This window comes from Neodiprion virginianus, chromosome 2, assembly GCF_021901495.1.
Source record: "Neodiprion virginianus isolate iyNeoVirg1 chromosome 2, iyNeoVirg1.1, whole genome shotgun sequence".
In the NCBI taxonomy this organism is placed as follows: Eukaryota; Metazoa; Arthropoda; class Insecta; order Hymenoptera; family Diprionidae; genus Neodiprion; species Neodiprion virginianus.
The window spans coordinates 40,683,077-40,707,953 of NC_060878.1; the positions used below are offsets into that span (position 1 = coordinate 40,683,077).

The 24,877-nt window shown below is 49.6% G+C and overlaps 1 protein-coding gene across 5 annotated transcripts in view; it reads right to left on the bottom strand.

Annotated features, from left to right (window-relative positions):
* Nucleotides 1-24,877, bottom strand: part of LOC124297419 (homeobox protein homothorax) — a 284,954-nt gene that overhangs the window by 47,167 nt on the left and 212,910 nt on the right. For all 5 annotated transcript variants that reach the window (XM_046748425.1, XM_046748424.1, XM_046748423.1 and 2 more), the window contains one exon: nt 8,977-9,053. In XM_046748425.1, the coding sequence (XP_046604381.1) occupies nt 8,977-9,053 (77 nt within the window). The remainder of the gene's footprint in view (nt 1-8,976; nt 9,054-24,877) is intronic.

Here is a 24,877-nt window from a genome sequence, read left to right on the forward strand (position 1 = left end):
TCCTCCGGAAAGTCATCCTCTGGTGTAACTACGATATTACACCGACCCGTCTCAGCAGCAACTCGAACGTCTCGAACCGCGTCAAGTACCGCAAAGTAACGCAAGGTTAATACGCGGTACCGGAACCAGTGAAACGAAATTTCCATCCGCTACACCAATGCGAAAGATTGGCTTTCACGAGCGTTGTAAAACGAACGAGCTGAGCGCGGGATTCAGGTCTCGGGAACAGATGCAGGCGGATCCTAATGCAATAAAAGATTTCCGAGTGCTACAGGGTTGAAATGTATGCATATTGGTTGAAATCGGAACGACACCCCGGCTCGGGTTCGGTACCAGAACGATACGACCCGAACCCCAGATGAATCTCTAATTCCCGGCGAACCGTAGCGAGCGCGTTCGAAATCCCTCCGCAGCCGCAGGTGCCGTTGTGCCGCTGAGCACTGTCCTCTCGTTCGCCCCGCGGTCTTGAGACTCAGCCGGCGCACTCGGCTCGGTTATGAACCGGGATTCGCAGTCGGTAGGCAGACGTACCAAGGGCTTATTGGCCGCCTCCGTCAAACAATCTCGTTTAGCCGCCATCTCTCCCCCGCTCGTCGATCGCCGTTCGCAGCCGCCGTACGCACACAATGGAACCTGCAGCTCGCCTCGTCCCACGCCGAGCGGAAACCCTCTGGGGCCGCGGGGGTAGGAGTCGGATATCTAATTAGCGGGGGCTGATCGGTAATTACTACGATTAATCAATCCGTTTTCCATTTGTGCCGTGGGGGATGAGGGGCGATGGAGAAGGCGTCGGTAATGGCGGCTGCGGGGGACGATCAGAGGCATTGTTGTGTTCCCGGGGAAAAAAAGAGGTGCGGATCCCGTTCCGCGGGGTAGAAATTCACGCGGATTATTGCCACCTGCGACGACGTTGTCCGGATGACGTGGAATTTCCCAGGGATTTTCGGTGCGTGTAACGAAACCAACCCTGCGTCGCATATCGTGCGGGAGATCATTCTTGCCGGCTGCTTTCGGGGATCTAGATCCGGGACCGATTTCACAGGAATCGTACAGTGGTACAAATACCGTCGTCTTTGATTCTCCGGCTACTTCCACGCGGGAATCCCGCAGCACGGATTGATTAGACCGATCCATCATAGCTGACGCCTTGGAAATATTCCACGGGTCCGGCCGCTGCAGCGTCGAGTCCAAGCGTAAAGCGTGCGTGTGACGCATACATTCACGACTGTAAACCTCACCTGTAATCGCAATCAGTCTCCGATCCTACGATCCGAACTACAAAGGTCCCCGCAGTTTCTACGGCACGTGACTCAACCCTGTGAACCGTTGTTACGACGAGTCACGAGTCGCAAACTTGACCCCTAGATCTTGGTGGTAAGTATAAATCGTTCTTCTCGTCGGGCATATAAACTTGCTCGGTGCAGGGTAAATTGCATCGTGGAGATTCGTGACCGGTAAACGATTGCGGTGAATTGTGACTAGTCGAGGCTGAGATTCAAGTGCATAATAAGTGAAATGAAATACTTGCGCATAATTTATTTGTTTATACATACGGATTATTATAAGTCCGAAATCGTTACAAAGTATTTCGACACGAGAAATTATTGCGCCGAGTAGGGGAACATTCACCCTTGTTGTAAGAAGTCGGTGATCCGATCGGCGACAAATTCATCTCACAGATTGTAACCGGTGGTGTGAGTACACGTATACGTGCAAGGTACGTGTTCCTCAGGAAGTGAGAAAGCGGCGTTCATGGCACTGCTAATTGGGAAATCGCTCTATCACGGGATCTACAAATAGTCGTTACCGCTCTTCGAAATACCTACTCGCGCGTTGCGGCAGGTGAAGAGGACCTCGTAAGTCAGCCGGGTGTGCGACGTCACCGGTTTCCGCTTATCAAGAGCTTGATCAAGCTTGAACAACCTCCGGCACACCTTAGCCAGAATCTCGCCTGGCTCAATTATGCGCACTTGCGTAAGCGAATGAAAAACGTACGGAGAAGGGAGCTAAATATTCGGTCCAACGCGGGGCTTTTTTCGCTGGCGGAAATGTTGCGTTGGAATCGCGAGCGGCTTTTGAACGGGATTGCAAACGCCGCGGCCGGGTTGTTCGTGAAAACGTAACCAAGATCCGGTAGGAGGATTTACGGAGCAAATTCAACCGACTCCCAGCCTCGAAACAATTTTGTGAAACGAAATGTCTCGTTAGCAAGTTCCTGACCTGCAACTCGTGCGCGCTGAATATAGGAGGTCTCAGGGTCTCAGGCCTCGGTTTTACAAGGATCTAAATTACGCCGCGACGTACAGTTATGATGTTAACGACGCCGAACATTACTGCGCTGTGTCTATATTCATAATTCACGTAACGCGTGCGTCCCGCAAACCGCGTCGAGGTAAACTTATAACGCGGGGCGAAAACGGGGGGTAAGAAACCGCTAAGAAAGGAAATAAAAACGGGGGAAAAATGTATGAATAAGAAGAAGGAAAACAAGTGGAGAAAAATACCGCACGTCGGGTAGTAAATTAGATTGTGACTCGGTCACGTTTACTTCGGCTGCAGCTCGCTGCGGTTACAAATCCTCAGAAAGAGACTACCGTAGAAGATATGACGTGTGACGCTTTACGCACGCGACTGATAACCGGGCCTGGCTGGCATTGCCTGACTATCCCCGAAGCTGGACTCTGGAATACGGAAATACACGATGCGAGTGCCAGGAGAATCCGGTTGAGGAGGGATAATAAATAACCTCTGGTTAATCAAGGGGTGAGAAGAGCTACTGAGTTAGCAGGAATATTAGCGTGAATTCGCGCTAATTGACGCTGAAGAAATTATTCCGAATGACTTTCCTAAAACCGAGAGTTTTCTCGCGGAATTCGCGAATCGCGGATCGAGCAGGCGACGGTTTACGCAGTTTTTTGCCTCAATGGGGGGCCAGGATATAACAAGCTGGCAGTGCTTCTAACTGCTGTCCAGGTTGATATATGTGACGGAAAATTATGGGTAAATGTGTGTGTATATATTTCAACCGGCGCTAGCCAAGAGGTGCAGCCATAAAGCTGCAATTGAGCGGGTGTACGTATTTATCGCGATGGCCACAAATTTTTGGGACAAAAATTACATGACATTTCAAGGTTTTCCCTAAAATTTCCCCCACTTCCAGTAAGTTACTGAAACCTAAACCCTTCAGCTTATTAACTCTGTATTCGGTTCAAATTCAATTCGAATTGAAGAAAAATATAATGTACAATAAAGTCAGCTTAAGCCAATTTGTTTTCTCGACGAAAAAAAAGATGAATATTTTTTTTATGTTTTTTCTACCACCAAATTAAAAATTCCCTGACAATTCTAGGTTTTCCAGGTTTTCCAGATGTGTAGCCACCTTGACCTGTGCATAAAGGGGACGGCGTGAGGAACGCGCGGGTCAACGAAAATCATTTCATTCGTTGAAACAAGACAGTCACGAGTGTACCTGCATAGATTATTCCAATTGGACCGTCGCTATTTCGAAAGTGCAATTTCAGGCTGCAGCGCATTGCATGCGTAAATATCGGCTGCCCGGAGGGCAGGAGTGTGGGACTCTTAATTGCGTAAAGGAAAGACCAAGTGCAGTCGTCAACCCGCGGAGAGTCTCCTCTAGACGCGAGTCAGGGCGTCTATAAATTACGGGAAAGAAGAAGAAAAAGGAAGAGAAGCCGAAGGAGCAAAAAAAAGACGAACGCGATACAGAGCGAGAGAGAGAAAAAAAAGACTACGTTTCTATTTGTCGTTCGTATCAGACAAAGTGGCCAGAGATAAATATAGACAGGAGTTGTTCACTGCTCTTTTTATTTTCTTGGCCAAACTTTGTTCCCCCTAGTTTTCCGATTGTTTATCTTCGATTTATACTTGCGACTTGCAAAATTTTAACTCACCTATTGTACCAAGTAATTTGCTTCGCCACAAATTTATATGAATTCAACGATAACTGTAAAAAATCGCGGCTATACCGATTTAACGGTAAGATTATGAAATTTTATAGGTGCGAAATATATATTTACATGAGTATTTGCGGGTATACACGTTATATTTATAGATTGCGAAGGGCAATGGAATACAGATTTTATTTATTCGGCAACGGGTTTTAATTCCATTCTCGCAGGCAAATACAAAGTTATGTGGATTTAGCGGCGAGCTCAGCTAAATGGGTTGGCAAATATTGGTCGATAATTTATCGACTTGACTATAAAATACAACCGAGCCTATTCCGATCGAAAAGTTGCCCGCTTATACGGAATTGTGTATTCTGCTGCCACTGCTTATACGGCCACGCGAAAGCAACTTTTAAATTCAAATTTTCAATCCACTTCGGAGAACTTGCATTGCAGCTAACCGAACTTGAAACTTTGTTTAAATTACACAGGTATATATTAATTTGAGTAGTACAATATCACAAAGAACATCAACCAATCGTAACGCCGACTAAATGTGGGCAGCAAAAGGTGAAAAAAAAGGTAAAAAAAACAATTTATAATTCAATTTGTTACGAACAATTCACAAATGTCAAAACCTACGCAAACTCAAACGGCTTATAAACCACGTGTACAATCAAATTCATAGAAATGGGACAGAATTTCGTTAGTTTATAATACATTGGGAAACGAGGAGAAGAGAGATAAAGAATATGAAAAAAAAAAAAAAAAAAAGTAAAAGTAAAAATAAAAAACGCGAAGATTGAGAAAAAAGTAATAACGAAAAAATATACGAGAGACCTTACAGGCGAGCTATGAGGAACGTTTGATTTAGACGTTGAAATAAAACAGTGTTTTTGCTAAATTATTGGCAACGAGAGTGACTGGGACGTCCTACGCATCGTTTGTATGCCTGTACACACAGGCAGGCAGGTCGAAATCGTAACGAATGCGACGACGAGTCAAGAGAGCGGGCCGAAGACGTCACCGAGAACGAACTCGAAGGCGAACGTTCGAGCATGTTGACTTGACACGAGAGAGCTCCTTAAACTTGATTTGTGCTCAATTACCACGCATTTCGTCTACCCCCGCCGCCCCGGCCGCCCCGGCCACCGTCCTCTTATTATAAACGCGCTAAGACGCCGGGCGTCGCGACGCTGGACGTTCATTTTATATTTATAACATCAAGCCACCCGCGCTACGACGGGGAGAAAAAGAAAGAGATACAGACACAGATATATGCATGTATCGGGATCGTGCGAAGACCGTCCCACTATTTATTCCAAATTTCAAACCTGCACGAGGGGCAGGAATCGTAGATGCATATTCGTACTCGTGTAGCCGAAAGCGCATCTGTGCCGTAGCAAATAATCTTTAGTAGACCGCGAGAGTGAGCAACGCGCGAAAGAATAATAATTGCTGAAAGTAAAGAGACGAGAAGAAACGAGAATTGCGAAACGAAGCTATGCGAACAAACTACCGCGGTGGCAAAACAGAACGTATTTTTCGCGCGCATACCTACGTATAACGCATATTTCGAGAAGGTAAATCGTCGAGGTTGCAGCGTGCAGCGAGCAAAGATAGAGACGAGACGCCTGAATCACCGAATAGCGTAGTGACTAACCCTGGATTATTCTGATCTCGCGCGCTTCTAAAGTTAGTCAAAGAGATTACTTTCTCAGGGTGTTCAGGTTTGTTTAATTTTCACGTTAAACATAGACGCGGCGAGAGAAAGAGAGAGGAAGAGAAGATGCCGGGGAGCGGGGAGAGGCGGGCAATAATTTGGATGTGACGCAGGTGTCGCGGGGAAACATCTATCAAGGCGGGGAGGAGGGCTCCCGCTGGATCATCGGGACTCTGCGGGACAGACACCCGCGACAGACAAACAAGACAGACTAAGCTCCTTTAGCGCACCGCCGCCTCGTTCCACGCTCAACCCTTCCTTACCCTCAGGATTTTCCTCTAAAACCGGATCCCCGGAGGCGGGTATTAGGCATTAGCGCTCGCGTTATGAGTCAAGAAATACAACCTAGACGATATTTTCTTGCCCGTTAATTTGACAAGCCGTCTTTGCCCGTCCACAAAAAGAGGGGAAAATATTCTCTCTGACACTTTTCGCAAGATTCGTGAATTGATATTGAAAACGATCGCTGTTTGTCAACTTTTTGTAGAAAAACTCAGATGGGGTAAAGTTTCGTTTTACTGAGTATTAAACAATTCCTATATTTCGAAACAAGGATCCTCCACAAGAAAGTATCGTTACACGAAATTTGCAAACTTCGATTTGATAGTAAAGAAAAATTCTGTTGCACTTTATTTTTTAAAGCAATGCTCGGTTAGAATTGAATCGCCTAATGCATACGTGGAGGATCTTGTTCGGCGTAATTAGGCAAATTATCGAATTGGACCTAACATGGTCGAATATATGATTAACTTAAGGTTGTTCAACAACTATAACAGATGATGTTGAGAAATGATATTTTGCCAACTTCCTTGTCCAACTACTGTCTTAAGTTGCTGTCAATCGAGAAACTAACGAGTCTCGAAACGGTTTCCTTCGTGAATACACGAAACCAAATTTGTTATCAATTGACTACAACATCAGATAAACCGCAGCGACGTGGTCATTGGCGTCCAAATATGTATAAGAAAAAAGAGGATAAAAATTAAGAAAGTAAAGCAAATCAAAAAAAAAAAGAAAAATGAATGAACAAAAAATAACAAGTGTCCGCAGCACTCGACTGGTGCAACGATAAACAAATTCCCTAGACGCGTCAGAGAAATATAGATGGAAGCGAAAACGCGCGCATAATTATATACAACACTGCAAAGTGGAAACATTTTGACACGAAGTAAGAGAATATTGCGGCGTGGCGGCGTGGCGGCGTAATAACCACTTTACGGTTCAACACTTACGGCTGTAACTTTCGACTTATCTGGCACACCTGCGATAGACGCGTACAAACCGCGCGACCGCGATCCGAGTCTCAAAGACGAGGACTCATTAACGACGAAGAAGTTGAGTTCAGTCAATAAAATTGCAGGACTATCTCTGGGCCGCGGGCCGTCAGTCGGCTGCATGTTGCACACTGCACATCCGCGAACCGACCTAGATATCAAAATCGTAAACACGATACATAATAGCGGGAGTAATCCGGCCAGCACTTTGCTGAAGATTAAAGAGGCGCGGGTAGATGCGACTCGTTATCGAAAGGGCTCGTGTTGCTGTTATTTTTATCATCGACACGTGACATCGCAGCTCTGGCAGTCATCGTTTTTGCACACGTTTGCAGGTAGACGTGTTTCTCAATTTTATTTATCGCGATACGCGTTCGTTTACGTATAGATATATGACATAACGAGTGTCGCTTTCGCCGCTGTTACTACCGTGTTTTGCTGTTTTGCTGTTTTGCTATTGTTGTACGCCGGATGCATAACTCGAGAATATATAATATTAACAATCGCCCGGAAGCGGTAAATTCCAAAGTAATCGTATGCGAACTCGCCTTGCGATGTAGCAAAATATGATTATTGAAAAATTCGACGTATACTGAATAGAAAATAGCCGAATCCAAGAGCATATTTATTACAATAGCCCTTGGTAGATATTTAACCGTGTCGAATAGCTATTTACTTGTAGCAAGAAAAGTTCACTCGAAATAAAAATAGTTTTTATCGAAAGAAAAAACGATCTGCTAAGGACTATTGAAATAAATATTATCTTTGATCCATGTATTTTGTTTCGATGTATTCAGGGGAAATAAATCGTTGTTGCAATCGCACGACTGCATGACCGGGTCTTCGGATCGAAAGCTTCATTCGCCGCATCGATTTCCAAACACACAGTCAAAGTGTCAAGCGTGCGTACATGAGTCAGGGTTTTATGCAATGGGCACAAACGGTGTCGGTCCACGTTTCTCGCGTGGGTTTCGAGGATCGGATCGAGCCGGGTTTTAAACGAGACTAAATTGGCACCTTAACTCACGCCGAAAAGTAGGAGCGGCTCGAACGTAGAGAGGCTCGAGATTCTTTATATAGAAATTAAATAATCGAGGAGCACTCGAAGATATCGTGAATATGGTGCAATCCCGAAGCCCCGACGGACCGCACAAGAAGAGACGAGCTCGTATTTTCCAATTTGGTAAGAGCCTCGGTCGGACAGGCGTTTCGAGAGGGAGAGGAGTGAAAAAGAAAAAAAAAAGAAAAAGAAAAAGAAGAAAAGAAGTAGGAGACCAAGAAGAAGAAGAAGAAGAACCGGCGGTCGCAAACTGCGAATTGACCATCGGGAGAGCGTGGGTGAATATTCTTTCTCAAACATTGCATCGCGTATATAATAATATCACGGAGGCTTCGAGGCGAGAGGAAAAAATCGGGGACCGATTAATCGCTCGACAAGTGTATTACGTATAGCTGGGTGAAACGTACACGTACACGATTCTGTGATGTCGGTTTTCCGTTGGAAAAAAAAGGAAACAACGTTTCCTTCGTCCTCCCTTCTCTGTAAATTTTCTATCTCGTATCGCCCTCTAGCCCGAGCCACGTACGCGTGCATCGTGCCTGAATGTAAAATCATCTGGCCGTATAGGACTGACGGGGTACTAGAAACTACATTAAGCTCTCGCGACGGAACCATTGAAATAATCATCGCTCGGTAATCATCGACTGCACAGGAGGCTCTCGCCTCGACCCACATCCTCTTACAAGCTCTTCGAGCCTGTGTTCTTTCGTGTAATACGTACAGCAGGCATAATATGTATGTATATTGTGATAAAAGTGTAACACGTGTCAGAGAATGTGGGACGAGTAGCGTATGTACGTAGGTAGGTATAAACGGGTACGGATACCGGTGACGTCACACGAGATTCCATGATCGTCGTGCGATTTATAAATATATTCGTGTAATGGTATGCGTATACATTGTACGGATGAAAATTCTACCGTTGTACTTTAGTTTAAAGAAAAAGGAGACGTTTAACTAGATCACGAGGGTAAAAATATTTTCAAGAAACTTTGTTATCAATCGACTCACCAATTGTTGACTTGAAGGATCGTCAGCCCCGTGTCCTGTGCGAGCTGCTTTTTCTGGTCTTCCGAAGGGTAAGGATGCTGCAACAAATGATAGGAAAAAAAAAATTACGGTTAATTCATATTTTCAGGAAAATTTTGTCTCGGGTACATTTTGAAACATATGATTCGCTCAACGATCTGCAGTGTTTCCTTAATTCGTAGTTATTCTTATTCAGAATTCATACTATGTATCGTTACTTTTACTGTTCATGGAATTTTTTCAAGACCTTTTCCAGCCTTAAGCTCAGCTTGGGAAAAAGTTTTCCGGGATTTTTCCCTCGCTGCGCCAGGGAGTAATAAATACAATCCGCAGTCAGAGAAATGAGGGGGGGGGGGATATTGAGTCACATATTGGAAATGTACGCAGCGCGTTAATTTTTCAAGTCCCGCACCTGCAGCGAGTTATTATATTTATGTGTCGTGAGATAATAAAAAGGGAAGAAAGTGTCGTTGGCCCTGCAAGCTGGTCTTATCGTCAGACGGATCGGGGGCAGATGGTTTGCTCGAGGCGGCGTGATGGCTGACCCGACGACGGCGAGCCGCTGACCTTTGAATACTTGCTAATTCCGTTTATTCTCTGAACGCGGTTTAACTGTTCGAGAAAAACGCGCATACGCAAAGGCCGAGTAAAAAAGTGCCCGCAGTGCATCAGGGGAATCGGTTTACCCCGCACGTTTCTCCGTGATCGTCAGATTTTACGAGGTTTGAGTGAGAAATTACAGTTTAATTAACGCGCGGCGTGGTACAACTGTGGCAGAGTAATCTTGATCGGAAGTTATAAACGTGGACAAGATGAAACGAGATAAAATACAAACTTGTCTCAACTGTGGCGGCTGCGCTACGCCGATGTTTATGTCTGTAGAAACGCGCAGATACGCTGCCTGGCACCCGGCTTCATTATCGAGTGAAAAACTGCCAGTAATTGCGAGAGGGACCTCAACGTCTCGTTACTTCGTTCTCGAATGGCGCCACCATCTCTTCTCCTCTCGACGAAAAACGAGAAGATTCACGACCAGCCGCAAGGGTTTCGACATTTTTTTATTCAATTCAACGCTGAATCCCGCTCTTTTCATCGATGTCACATCTTCGTATTCCCGTGATCAGGTTTTTTGGTTCACCAGATTTTCACACCGCTATCCCGCCCCTTGTACTCCCCCGTAAACTCTCTGTTTGTCCCCGCAGTCGATCCCCAGTGATTATCGATATTTATTACCCAGAGGCATATTTACTCATTATGCCACTTAGATCATGCAGAGAACCGGAGATCGCCGTCTTTCAGGACAAACCTATCCACCCAATATCCGCGGCATTCATTCATCCGTCGCCGTTATTGAGACGAGACTGCGGGATAAGAGGCAGCTGCCTTCAGACGAGCTACTCCTGTTGAAACTCAACACCCTATCGCGTTCAGGATTCGCTTACGAGGCGGGTATCGACTGTCGGGATATCGTGCCACGATACTCGGTTGCAAAAAGACGACTCGGATATTCCCCTCTACATCCTAGTCCTTCACGCAATTTTCAGAAGAAACTTTTTCAAGTTCGCGTAAGGGTAAGTGAGGGAAAGAACGCGTCGCGTCACCAGCTCAGCTGGACGATGCTACCGATGGCTGCTGCTTATCGAGGAACGGAGAAATACGGTCTCTCTTTGTAATCCCCCGCCCCCTCCTCCCCTCTCATCTGTTGTTATATGCATAAAACAATCAAGATAATTGTCGAAGGTTCGTGGGGACGACGACTGCCGTTCACCCGAGCGAGTTCTGGCTGCCTGCTAGTCGTTCCTCCCCTGCACGAGCCGAAGCTATCCAATTACATTGAAAACAATAGTCTTAAGTGCCGGCGGCGGGTCGAGACCACCCCGCGAGCATCCGAGAACGTACCCTCGCAGACGGGAAGGGAGGGGTTCGTTCACTTTCGTGTATTGTGGAAAACCACTCGCAATGTTCGCGAGTCGGAAGACGTTCGGGAGGTGGGGGGGAAAAAGTTGGGCCGAATCAGCTGACCGAAGCTGCAGCTTTTGAGAAATCGGGCACGGGATTCGGCACCCCTAGTCGTGGCAAGCGGTGCAGAAACGGCTGCGAAGGGCTCGTCTCGAGGCAATCGGGATAACGGGACGACGAGACTCCGGGACTCATTTACACACTTAGCTCGCTTCCTCCGGATCGTTTCCGCCTCCTCAGACCGGGTTTCCCTCAAGACAAGGCGCCACCTTCTTCCAGACAAAACCCCGTCGGAGAATCGTCGACCCAAATCGTTTTCATATTGTCTTTTTACCGCTCATTTTCGTTTTATCGCTTGTTTGCCCTCCCTCTCCTCGCCGCGCTTCCACCTACTGAATGGGTTAATTCTCTCCCCTATACACTTGCTCCGCTGCTGCAGCTCCGCCCTCGTTTTTGGTATTATTCTTATTCTCCTTCCGGATCAGAGGAGAGGGCCGGAAGCCGTGTGTCTTTGCATGGCCAATATCCCCGGGTCGGGATTCACCGATTCCCTCGTCCTGGAGGGTGCGGACTGGCAAAAGACGCGGCACGAAGACGCGTTCGACCGAAAAGACTCTTCAACGATATAAAAGCCTGCGTGAAGTTACAACAGGGGTGCGGATCGCGAGGCACCAATCCGAATTGGCCTTCACGGTTCTCTGATTTCAGTATAATTATCGACACACCCAACCACCCCCCAGGTCGGAGGGTCGCGTCGCCGGTGCTCCGGGATCGAAGTCTCGGTAATTTGCGAGGAGCGTTTTGTCGCATGCTGCGTCAGGTCGATGTCAGTGGGCGTGGATGGGCGCGGGAATGAACCCGGTGCGCGCCTTGGGTTCCGAATGACACGTCGATGACGTCCGCTGCTGACTCCGGCTAACGAGCAGGGCGTCGGGGGCGTCGGGGGCGTGGGAGCCGACGGAGATCGCGCCTCGTCATCACGCTCTCGCCTCCAGGGGGTGCTCGTTGCCAGCCGCGTTCGGTGCACCTCCGTCAGGAATTACGTCTGTCCTAGAATTTGACGGAAGACGCGACGTCAGCGTCCTTTCCTCAACCCCGGAACGTAACGTCATCGAGCCGGTCTCCTCGGAGCGAATAGTACGCGGACTGCGATAATTCGTGCAAAACGAGGTCGAATCGGGCCTGCACGGTGGCACGGAACGCACGGAATCGAGCAAAGACGCGCGGTGTCCTTCGTGAGATTTCCCACGTGATGAGTCACGGCAGAAGGGACGCGATGTCCCTTTGTATGTAATTATGGAGAAACACAATGGAATGCATCGGCGGTATGCGAGCGCGACATGCCAGCTACGAGAGTTTGTCTTGATACCAGATAAGCCGGAACCTGAAGATGGTATGCCACGCTGGTGCAACGCTGACTCGGAGAGGGACGAGGCAAGAGCAGAGAGGAGACCGAGCGCCAGATATCGCGCCAGGATCTGCTTCGTCACCGTACCAGGCGTGCGCGCCCGTCTATCAGTCAGCCAAACTAACAACTATTTCAAGCCTCTGCCTTCCAGACGAACCTCGGACCAACCGCCCTCTCTACCCATGATACACCGGGTCGAATATTCCCCCTATACCCGGACTCGCTGCGACAGGTGATACTCGAGCTCTCGGAAAGATTGATCCTCGGAAGAAGCCTCACCTTCTACCTGTTGAACAGTCCGAATCTGCAACTGCGTACCTACCGCGCGTCGAACTTATCGTGCACGGAACTTTGGGTACCAGAGGACCTTCTCTTCTCGTCACGTCTCGAGATGCAGAAGAAACAAAGGAGTACACCGCAACATCACCTGACGATCGAGGGGAAAGTTTTTAATTTCGTATCTCTCGCGGTCGATTAGACCCACGTGATTACCGGCCGTTTCATTAGCGGGACGCAATCGTCGCGGGGGTCGACAAGCCGGAGTTCCCCTAATCAATGGAATTGGGAGACAATCCCAGGGGTCAGCGGTGTAGTAGACTCTCTTTCCCCGGGACGGAAGAGAGGCGGAGAGTAAAGGCGAGATTGAACGGCACGGTTCGTGTTAGCCCCGCGAGTCTTCCCTCCGACGACCGTGCGACGTCGGCTTCCAGGAGGACACAATGAAGGAGGTGCGGTCCCTCTGTTTCACCGCGTCGTAGTCCCGCCGTTCCACTTTCCACCTCGTCCTCGCGGCCAAGTGACGAGGAGGCGTCCGAACATGTCCAAGCGTTCGTTGTCGGGGTTCCATTACTCCCTCTTCGTCCCTCTCGCAGGGTCGAACGTGAGCTCGAGGAGCAGAAGTGTCGGTATCGTGGCAGTCGCGCGCGTGATAATGACAGGTCTGGGCGTTACTCGTGATTGAGGTGCCCGTGTCACACGAGATGGCAGGGAAGGGGGAAAACGCAAAGATAGTCGGGGAGTTTTCGCACCGCCACGCCCATCCGTTCGCTTCGTTCGCTGAAAATTGGCGAAAAGAAGAAACGTGCGTACGAATGCGCGGAGGAATATAAAAATCGAGTCGTGGAACGGGGAGGAAATTCGGAGTCGGAGACTCCCACGCTTTTCGGTTTCACGGATCTCGACCCTGCCCGAGTACGAGTAGGTCCGAAATCCATTCGACTAAATTACATAGTTTAAATGGATAATTAAATAGCAGCAGAACTGACTGAGGGACTTTGGACCGGGGATGATTGCCGGTTTCGGATGTAAGCATCAACCGGGAATTGGCGCCCCGGGCCTTGGATTCGGAGGAGTTTCTGCTGCCCGCCCTGCAACTAGAACGTTTCAAACGTGATAATTATCTGTATTCCCATAAGCGAAACGCGCCTCGTTCGCTCGCCTCGACTCGAGCCAGTCGAGTAAGACCTGCCAACGAGTGGCCGGCCCTCCCCTGCGCCTCGTTTTCTACCGTCGCAAACCGTGAGGGCACAAGAAAATTGGTGTACAACGGTCCCGTTACGCACTGAGCTCGGCTCAGCCGGGATGTCGGGAGGAAGCGGAGTCGAAGGGTGCAGGGCGAACCCTCTATCATTGCCGCGCAGCTATGCATAGATTTTCGGAAAACACGCCCAGGTCCGACCCTAACCTCCTCGGTGGCTATAAGCGAAATAGCTGTTAGGTGATATTGGAACGGCGTGTTGTGAAGCTATCAATATATTTTTCGTCCCCCGTCTCTCTCTGTCGCCCCGGAACCGCGACGCCTCGTCCTCTTCGCACTCGCTTCGAGGAGCCCCTAGCGTTTAGTGTCAATTTATTCGGGATTCCCGAGATTTCGAGGCTTTGCCGCCTGCGATCAACCTCCCCGTTTGCATAATATTGTATTTATTTCGTCTTGTAACCCGCCGCTCACCCCCGCCGCTATACGACCCTATCCTAAACCCGCCACCCGGCAATGGCACCGTAGAGGCACCCGGAATGGGCTATACGGGTTACCGAGGAGCATGCAACCTCTATTGAGACCAACCAATTTGGGTTTGCAATATTGGATCGTCTACCGAAAAACGAACCCCGCAACCCTTACCGTCGCCCCCACGCACGCTCCTCTCTCATTCCGTTCAATAATTTATCGCCAGCTATACGGGGTGTTTTTCACGAAGGCACGGATCTGAACAAGAATGTAGTTTCCACGGGATTCCATAGGTTTCGCATTCGATCTATAAAAACTCGGATGTCATTCAACCGTTGTTCCGATTATTAAAGCAGCATGTTTCGAACTTGAACCGAAAAACAATACCGCCTTATACCCTGATTCACACTGTCGCTGTGTGTTCTCGAATCAATCCGCAAGTGTCCGGGAGGAATTTGATATTGCCGAATGAATTTTAACGTCGACTCGTAATTCGGTGGGAGTTTTCATCGTTTCGTGGAAATTCTTGCGCCGTCTAAGAGAGCACCTATAGGGAGTTGGTAAGTTGGCGGAATCAGCGGGTTAGGAGGAGCCGAATAACTCTGTAACTAGCGGAGAAGTCACCCGAGTCCACCCACATACCGAGCCGCCACCCCCGAGGCTTGCCCGATTTTAATCAAATTCCAAACATGGCTGGGCGCCTTTCGCAGAATGCGAATTGGCCCCGTTCTGGTGAAGGGTCTCGGAAAGTTTCGCGTCGTTGAAAGAGCGCCGGGATGGCACGGCGGTTCTATAATCTACCAGGTGGAAAACCGAGCGCACACTGACGGCCTCGACGCGGGGGTTTAAATCATCGCTCCAGCGTTATAACAACGCGCCGAGGATTCAAACTATGAAATACAAAACAGCCGCGGCCCGAGGCCACGTTTCAAACAACGAATATCTGCATGCGCGCGGACGCAATCCGCAACGGACGTAATTTGCCAATATATCACCGAGTTATAATAAAATACAACATTCGTAATGAGGACGCCGGTGAAGCTCCATAAATTTCAAACTGCAGCGCGAGATGAGGGGTGGAATTTTTCGACCCGGCACAGTCGGTGGTGCCGGCCAAATGCAGGCCGGGGGTTCGGAGTCGATAATCGATTCTGCGAGCGCGTTGATCGATTCGTGAAATACCGAGGCGAGCCCTGAACGTACCTGGCGAAAGGGTTGAAAGGTGCGAAAATACGGAGGAGTAAAAAGTCGAAGGAGACGGAGTTCTCGCGGAATACAAAGCGGCGCGCAACGCTGCGCAACGTCTTTAGAGGCAATTAACGTCCGTGGTTATGAGATTCACGGGTTAATTAACACGGCTCGGTGCTGATTAACGATTTCCAGCGCACCTGCGCACACCGGTCAACCCACGATAATAGACAGGTGATTGTCACGGCTTCTGGCAACGCCTCGAGCTCCTCGGAGGCGATTGTGTCGATGATTGCGCGTCCTGATTCGACCGAGTCACAGGCGCCATAACTGGTTTTCGAACAGTCCGAGTTCAAATTCCGGTTAATTTTTGTCCAAGAAAGATAGTTGAGTGTTTGATTTACGATCGTTTCGGAGATACGTGCACGCGTGTACAAGAAAGCGGAGTGACGATCAATGACCGCGCTAAGCGATTCGAAAAAAACTCGTCCGATCTCACGGTCAATTGGATTCGTCGAAATCGATTCGGACCGCGAGGGGAGCGGAGGGTACCTGCGAGTAAAAACCCGCGTGGTGAAATACAACCTGGAATAAAAACGCGATCCGTCAATAACCGGAATACGGAGCGTAATGGGCCTCGAAAACGAGTAAACACGAGCGCGTATCTGGGCGCAGACAATCTGGTGGATCGAGCCCGGGTGGTGACCCACCCCATTTTACCGGGCGGTCCGGTAAGCCGGGTGCAGGCTGATACAGTGCCGCGCAACGCCGAGTTCAAATTCATGCATTACCTACGTGACGTCACGGGGCGAGCGGGGTGCATCGAGTGCAGCCATAAAACAGCTCGAGGATTATTCAATGAGGCTTCACCCGCATAAAAATATATTCCCCTGTCAATCCGTCACTCGCACACGAGGATACGTATAATCGTGGTGGGACGGTGGTTCCGAATTAGATTATATGCATATTCTCCGCAATCGACGAGGTATCACTTTTTGGAGGGGGCTGGCTGGAGCTTTTCTCGTCGCAACCCTTTTCTCGCTCCTCGTCGATCCTCGCGTCCGTAGGTTACACCCCGCAAAAAGGGAGTATCGGACTCTCAACGACATGTCGCCGGACTACGGTGCGGTACATAAACAACTGGGCGAGTCGCTGCGCTAGCCCAGCTCGCTAATGACGGGATATTAAATAACGATAATGACGCCGTCGAGGGTTTTTACAGCGCGAAACGGAGCCGGAGCCGCGCAGGGAGGGGGAGAGGAGAGAACCGAACGGCGCCGGGAACAACGGATCGAACGGAGACGAGCGATTGTGCGGCGCGGTTGCGGGTTGCGGATATGGAGCCGCCGGAGGCCACGGCTGAATTTCACAAACTTAATTAACCGAGACAATGAGCGGCACCGGCGCAATCGAGCCCCGCCTTTCGCAGCCGCGCCGCGGCTGAAATACGCGGCGACGAAAACCGAAACCGGAACGCGTTACGCCCGCGAACTCGATTAACCAGAGACGCGGCGCATCGATGGTGGGTCCAGAAAATCTACCGAGTACATTATTATCGAGGCTGGACCCACCTTTCGAGTATCTCGCGATCGCCGCCGCGCATGATGAATAGACTCGCGCTGACTTTATGCGATCCGACATCGCGCCGCGACTTGTTTGCCTGACGAAAAATTTTCGCTCGAGTAGGTAGACGACGGGCGGACACGTAACCAGTCTTCGCCCGCGTTTGCATCGGTCAATTATTCATGCGCCAATGGTGGAGTGAAAGAAAAAGAATCCGAAGGTATTCTCGACCTGCACTCGCGTCCGTGAGCAACAACGGACTGTTTTTTACACCGATTATATTTGGAGTTGTAGCCAGGAGCTGTGCGCGGATTACCGTCTTCGAGTCTTGTCTTGCCGTTTCGCGAAGGAACTCTGGTTTATGACAAAGTTTCTTGTTCCTTTCTTTCCCGTATTTTTAACGTATTGAACGGATGTGTTTGCATAGTTTTTCCGTCACGTCACGTTTCTGAGAATATTTCAAGTTCGAACGGTTGGTAAAAAAAAAAAAGTGTTTACATATCTGCTCGTTTAGCCGTGAATTTTCTCGGAAACACGAACAGACAGAAAATCTCAGTATAATCCGATTCGCAATCAGCAATGAAAATAAACCGGTCAATCAATACCGTTTAAATCGATCGAATATTTTCCTCAAATACGTATTATACGAAACAAATCGCAATTCAGGCGAATGGATGCTCGAGCACTCGGGAATTTTGTGCCGAAGTAAAAGAGAGGTAGAAAAAATAAATTCTTGGCAGCTGGCTCGAGGAGCAAGGCGTCTTGTTGACCCCAACAATCTCCGGTCTCCGAGTCGCGATTAGATTTCGCTTGAGAGAGTCGAGCCTTGTCAGCAATTACCGAAGAATATATGCAGCAAAGTGCATTATCCCCGGAATTTCGATCGGACGATCTCGATTATTTCGAAGAGCTTCGAGGTGGATCGGTAAGTGAAAAGGGACGAAGGGTGGAGGTCGAAAAACGGCTCGCGTGAGGCTCGCCTTCCTTGTGGCAGCAGCGCGATTATCGGTGGATGAACGAGCAACGCGTGCGGATCCGTCAAAGATCGGACGAACGGTTTTCGCGGGTCTCGGCCCGGGGCGAGGGTGCCTGGCTATTTACGAGGCGGCGGGTGCGTAGGTGCGTCGTTCACCCTGGGGGTGTGGGTCCGCATGAGCAGACGTGATACGGAATATATGAATAACAATAGGAGTCGCGGCGGTATCGCGAAACCGCGCCGTCCGTGATGCATTGCGGCCAAGGGATGTCACGCGATCTCTCTGATTAGCACTATCTGCCCAACTACAGCCTCCGATTCCGCCCAGCGATCGATTCTTCCTCGCTCCGAAGAAATCCCACCCCGCTGACACCAAAAACCATCGATTCCCGATCTCGCGATTACTCGCACTGGATCCTCTTGGCTCACGATCCACCAGGTATACATATAGACTGTTGGTCAGTTCCCAGTCATCACCAAGCCGACTTCCGATGTGTCCGGTGTGGTTGAAATATCGGCTCAACGAGGAGGCGAGCGTTCGTCTAGTCGGTTTGAGTCGTTCTCTCGACCCGTGCGCCGTTTGCTCTGAGTTTTCTGCAATTTAGAGGTGGCTGCGGACGGAAAACATATTCCGCAATATCGCGAACACCCGCCTCCGTCCTCTTCATCCTACGCCGTCGAAAATAAACCGCGCAGTTTCGTTTCGACGCGTCGCTACGCATTGCTCGCGGAAAATGGTCTCATTCAAGTTTGTAGAAATTTTTGTGGGCGGATAACGCGGTTCGTGGTTCATTATATTTTCTCTCCTCGATGCTGTTCCCGATTTCCATCAGATTCGAACGGAAGTTTTGGTTGCGAAATATTGATTTTTTGTTTTTATATTCTGACTGGATCTAAAACATACACAACCCACACACTTGATTTTGGCAGCAAGGCTGAATCTTTCGCTTTGGAAATGACCACTGACTGAAACGTTGATTTTTTTGTTTGCAACTTTTGTAAACTGATTCAATTTTTACCCCAGTATATGAAATTTCTTACGCTCGCTCGGTGAGAGCTTGATTTTATCTCTCGTCTGCGTCATTCAACAAGCGATTGCCCAACTATCATTTACTAATCCTCACCCTTTCCCCGTTTCAAATCCGCTCCTCTCTCCTAACTCTTTCTCAGGGGATCTGACTCCTTCACCCCCGAGAAATTACTTACCCTTCAGCATTATTGAACAACTAGGGGTAAAATTGTGAACCCCTGAATAATGCGCGACCCTAAGACCCAAGACCCTTGCACGACATCGTGAAGAGCTCCCTTGACTGTGACGTGCCACGAAACGCATTGACTTCGGTTACCTCGTCGCTTGCGCAATGCGTGGTTTGGTTAGTTTCTAAATAATTGGACAACCATCAGCGATGGAAATTGCGAAATATTATGGGCCGGAAAATGTGTTACGCAAATAGAGCCGCGGGCATACCGTGCAGCGTTCTGAATGAATGGCTCGAATCTAAACTCGGAGCCGTCAGTGCAGCAACATGCATTTCGCATTTCGTATTTCGCATACAACCACCGACGCACCGGTTCGTGTGCGGGTAGCTTATTCGCGGACATTCCGATCGAGGCCTCTGCGCGGTGTGATAAAAACCGAGCGCACCATACGCACCGGGTACGCGAAACGAAACGTGCAGCGTCAGGATCGACGACCGGATCGCTGCGGGGGATGCGGACAAAAACAGAACGCTAATATTTCCGCAGCGCGGCGTTTTCGCGTGCGAAAAATCACGAAGCTTGCGACGTCGGTGCGCACCAGAGGCGCGTGTTCGTCTTGATGCATTGCGACATCTCCGGTCGCGGGGTTGTCGCCGGTACGACGGGACGTCATGTTTATACATTTCAGGTTACAAGAGCCCGACCGACAACAATCCTCTCAGCGAGAACGTATTTACGAGATATAACCGGACGCGAGCCGCAGTCGTAGACGTGTTTCCTGCAAGCTCGCCACTTTTCCGCCCTCCTTCCTCCTCCTCGTCGGCGATGGGAATCCAAGGAAACGACCGCCTCCCGGTCTTCGCCGACTTTCAATCTGTACTGGAAATGCTAATCGGGACGCGATCCCATTCCGGCTGATGGGCGAGGGTCTCAGGCGAGTAACTAAAAGCTCTTTTCCAGCGCGGATACCGCCGAAAAAGGGGTCGGGCGATTTAGACCGCAGAACTATCACGTCGGCTAGGTCGGGGCACGGAACGCAGGCAGGGCCAGGTTATGCCGCCCCTGGGACGAGCCCTGATGGGGTTATGGGCCTCGGAGGCCTACTCTTACCACCTTGCGACGCCCGCTCGCCCTCCCATTCTATTCTATAATATCCTAGGAGATGTATTCGTCCTACAGGACGCCCGCAAATGCGTTCTAGATTGCATTCGGATAGGGAGATCTTCAGCCGGCCACCAATCTTCGCCCGGGGATAACTTGAAATGGGATTTCTGAATAACTACTAGCCCTTCCACATCTGTTTTCCCCCGAAATTACAAATTTAAAAAAGAAGGCAGAAACGGAAGGAAAAAAAAAATTCGATTCAAATGCCATACCAATTTCCAGATTACAGGAACGTGTATCGCGTACTATGTATGTGTAGGTGTCGTTGCTTCTTTACTGGATTGCCGCGCCAATTATTATTATTATTATTGTAGAAAGAGTCTTTTTCCAGACTTTAACTCGAGAGCATGTATTTTCGTGAATGTATGATTTTGCCCTGTATTTTCTACGTTTCTCTGCATTTACCTTATATCTCGGAGGACCCCTTATTTTTAAAGCAACATACTAAAGTTACAGTATGTTATAAGTTTACTCACGAACTGCATTCTGCAAATTCAAAGCTTACCTGTAACAGAAAAATAAAAATTTTATTAGAATCGATCTGTAGTATAAATATTCTTTCTTCACTCTTTTATTACCATTCTTTCCCGTTAAGTTTATTTTTATTTGATTATCTCGCTACCTTCATTCCACATTTTTTTATTCACGACACTCGTCGAGGACGGGTGAATTTGCCTTGGGGCATATCAAGTCTTGGATAAGTAAGAATAAAGAAAGAAAAAAAAAACAGAAAATCAAAGAACAGAAACGTGCAGGACAAATAAAAAGTAACGATAATAAGGGGAAACTTTTGACGGGAATCAAATGGCCGAGAGCCGAGGGGGATACAAGATCGTAATTAATAAACCGGTATGCAAATTAGACGAAGGACCTTACGTATTCTGTTACAGGGTCCGAGAACCGCGGCAAACGCGACGACACGGCACTTCGTATACGTGTATTTACAAACTAAACGCCGTGGCGAAGAGGACATAAAGTTGAGGTGAACCACCCAGGGAATGGCGAGTATAAAAACCTGAGTGATTCGCGGGATATTCGAAAACAGATAATTCCTGATTAAATCGAACGCGTTTGAAGTCGCGAAAGCCCGGCGCACGATGATCGCCGGAAGTGAAACGGAGGAGAATTAATCCGGGGTTCAGCTATTTCCGCCGGAAGATGATGCATGTGCGAAGGGGACGCGAGATTCAAGGCCGATACGCCTCTGACCCGACCTCCGTCGCCGCTCTTGCCCGCAGAAGGACGACGGGAGATACGTTTTCATTCGGCGGTGGCGTAGAAAAAAGTGAAAAAGACACGCGTGTCGGATACACGCGAAGATACACGGCGCGGGATACGCGGCGTCGGCTCGGCACAACGTCGAGGCGGTTTTACACGGCCGATCGACGGGGGGCGTCGTAATCAAATACCGCCTGGTCTCCGGCTCTTCGGTTGAAAAAAAGCTCGCGCCGTGCCCCGGAGGGAGGGCAAGTCGGTGGGAACGGAACGGCGGAACGCAACACGGCTCCGCACGTTTCCGCGGGCCGCATTAACGAGCCTGTACCATGACGGAGGAGAGGAGGAGAAGAGGGAAGAGGAGGAAAGAAGAGATGAACCGCCTCGGCCGAACGCCGTTATTGATTGAGGTCATTACGACGAGCCGGACCTTCGAATATCTTGGTCTCTCGATATCGAGGAGAACGGAAAGAGGCGACCTGCAACGAACGCCCGCACTTCGGCATTATCAAGCCTGCAGGATTTTTATTTCCCCAGAAGGACCTTTGCGTAGATATACATGCATGCATATACTCCGTATATTCCCCGGTTTCGCTCGGCTCTTTCCTCTTCCCTCTGTACAGTTGTTTCGTCCTGCCGAGCACCTTTTCTCCGGTTCGTCTGATTTTTCTTCTTCCTTTTTCACCCTGTATACTACATACGGGGTTGATATATCGTCGCATTATTTCCCGATTCCATTCTCGGCGGTATGATTGCGCGCCCTTTCTATAACGGCGAGGTTGCAGGAGCTTCCTCCTCTCCTCTCCTCTCCGCGGGTAGGTATGTAAGTGTGTTGTACGGATGTATGCATGCACGTGTATACCGGCGTTGGCGGTATGCTAAGTTTATGTACACGAGGGATGTCTCCCTTGTAAAACCATTTCGAGATAACGCATTCCGTCCATTACACCCCTGCATTATGTATGATTTCGTATTATATCGGTGTGGCCGATCGGTTTATGCTTTCATATTTTCCAAGGGGTTTTCTCATGCCTGCCTGCTTGCTCCTTTCTTTTTCTCGCCCTCTCTCCCTCGCCCTCCTCTTAACTATCCATCTTTTTTCTTCTTTACACCGATTGGAAACATCGCGAATATAGATATTCATACATTTCTCCCGACCCCCGCAACGTCGCTGCCCCCAATCGAACCTTTCGTGGTCCCAGGGTGGTTCTGTACTCAGAATCAGCTATGCGCACAAACACAGGCTCGCCAAGGAATCGGTCTACCGACTACCTCATAAAAATTGCAACCGGTGCTCTTAGGAAACGATCCTCGCCGCTCTCCGGGGAGCCCTGTGTCCTACAGGAGCCATCAAAACGATTACCAGCTATACATCTTTAACGGCTTTCCTCCTTCCCGCCCGGACTGGGATGACCAATCCAGAAACTCGAGGTGTGTTATAACATATAGCGCCAATGCGTGTGACGGTCGTTTCAATTTCCACGCAACGAATGATTTTACTCCATTTCTTTTTTAAACGTACTAGATCGAGTTTGCAGACATTGTTCGAAAATGAGAGAGATGAAGTTTGACGAGGCCAACCTGAAGTTGGATTAAGTTGAACATCGACGAAGTTGAGGACAAAGCAAGAGGATACCGACGCGATGCGTGAGCGCGATACTACCAAGCATGCAGGCAAGTGCGGAGAGTATCGATGCGTCCCTCCCGTAACACGGATCTCTGTCCCCCCTCTCAGTGATTTCCACGGGGCCCGCAAGCTGGGGCTTGAGCACGATCGTTAGGTGGTAACGGTGTTCAAGGTCCGAGAAAAAATCCGTCCTATTTATAAGGTTATCATTTTCAAATAGCGATGATCGATGAAGTAAATCGAAGAAAGCAGGAAAGTTTCACGGCTTGATTAACCACACGCCGCGTGTATTCGCGTGTTCCATTCTGCGCAGAGGGTAAGGTAGTAGTAGTAGGAGGTAATAGCTGACCGGTGTTTCGAAAACAGAGTGCAGTCGACCATAATTTCATCAGAGACGGGATATGGGAGAGAGGGCGTGAAGGTGGCGCGGGGTTCGTACGTTGGCACCGCGGTGCACGGCGTTTGAATTTGATTAAGGGTGTGAGAGCCCGGTGACACCGTTCGCGACCGCAACCCCGGCCGCGCTAGTCGGTGGCTGCAACTACTGCAATTATCCGCACACGTCATCCCCGTGCATTACTGCCTCCGGATTTCGCGTCCCGGCTGTGGTCAGCTCCGAGGGACTGCAGGTTGGGTCTGAAATTTTTATTGGCTGTCTCACAGCCGCCGCGGAGTTGTTCCCGCGTCGAGGATACGAGGTAAGAAGAAGTCGCTCAAGAGGCGCCGCGGACGTGTGTTTCGGTTTGTAATTAGGGGTGAGCCGGGTGGGCGAGAGCGAAACGTATTCCGTTTTTTTCCGAGTCGCTGCACGGGACGAAAAAAGCAGGCGCTGGAACGACGAGCGAACGAACAAACGGAGAGTCGTAAAGACGGTTTACTACCCGGACCGGGTGCCGGGTGACCGTCGCGAGGCGGTCGAGTCGCGACGGAGAGTTACAGCCGCGGTGGTCGAGCCGGTGATTGATGTCGGGGAATTGAGCGATCATTCTCGATAAGTTGGAGGCGGACACGACGCGGCTGAGCCGGGACACCGATCGCGAGTCCGAGTCCCTCGGTTATCGATTAACGAATCGGCCGCTGATAATTTCCGCATATCTCCGCGGATCGAGCGCCGCGAGAGGCCCTCCGAAAGAATGGCCCTTTCGTCGAGGGGATGGGGACGGGCCGAGGGCCGACCAATCCCTCTTCTCCTGGAGGCGCGGTGATCCTCGCGCACCGGCGAGTGCAGCCGCGGCGTAGTCGAGGCAATAACGACTTAGGTCGAGCACCGGACGCTAATAACAGGCCGTACCGGCAGCCCATAGGCCGTTGCCGGCAACTGCCTGAGAAGAAATAAAAACCTCCGGAAATTATTATGGTGGACGAGAGATGGGAGCGGGCGTTCGGAGGGCCGAGCCGGCAGAGCGGCGATCCTCGTCGTTCCAAGGTTCCTAGATCCCGCGGTGAAGTCGACGTCTCCCGGCCTCGGGTAAATAGTTAAAGTGGTGGATACCCGCCGGCGCAAGTATAACGAGTGTCCGGGACGCCTCCGAAGGCGAGGTTCGTTTTTGCCACCGAGTCGCCAGGCGGATTCTTTCGCTCGCGCGATGAGAGCGGAACGCCGACGCCAAAGAAGCGGAGGCTTTCAGATACGCGGCA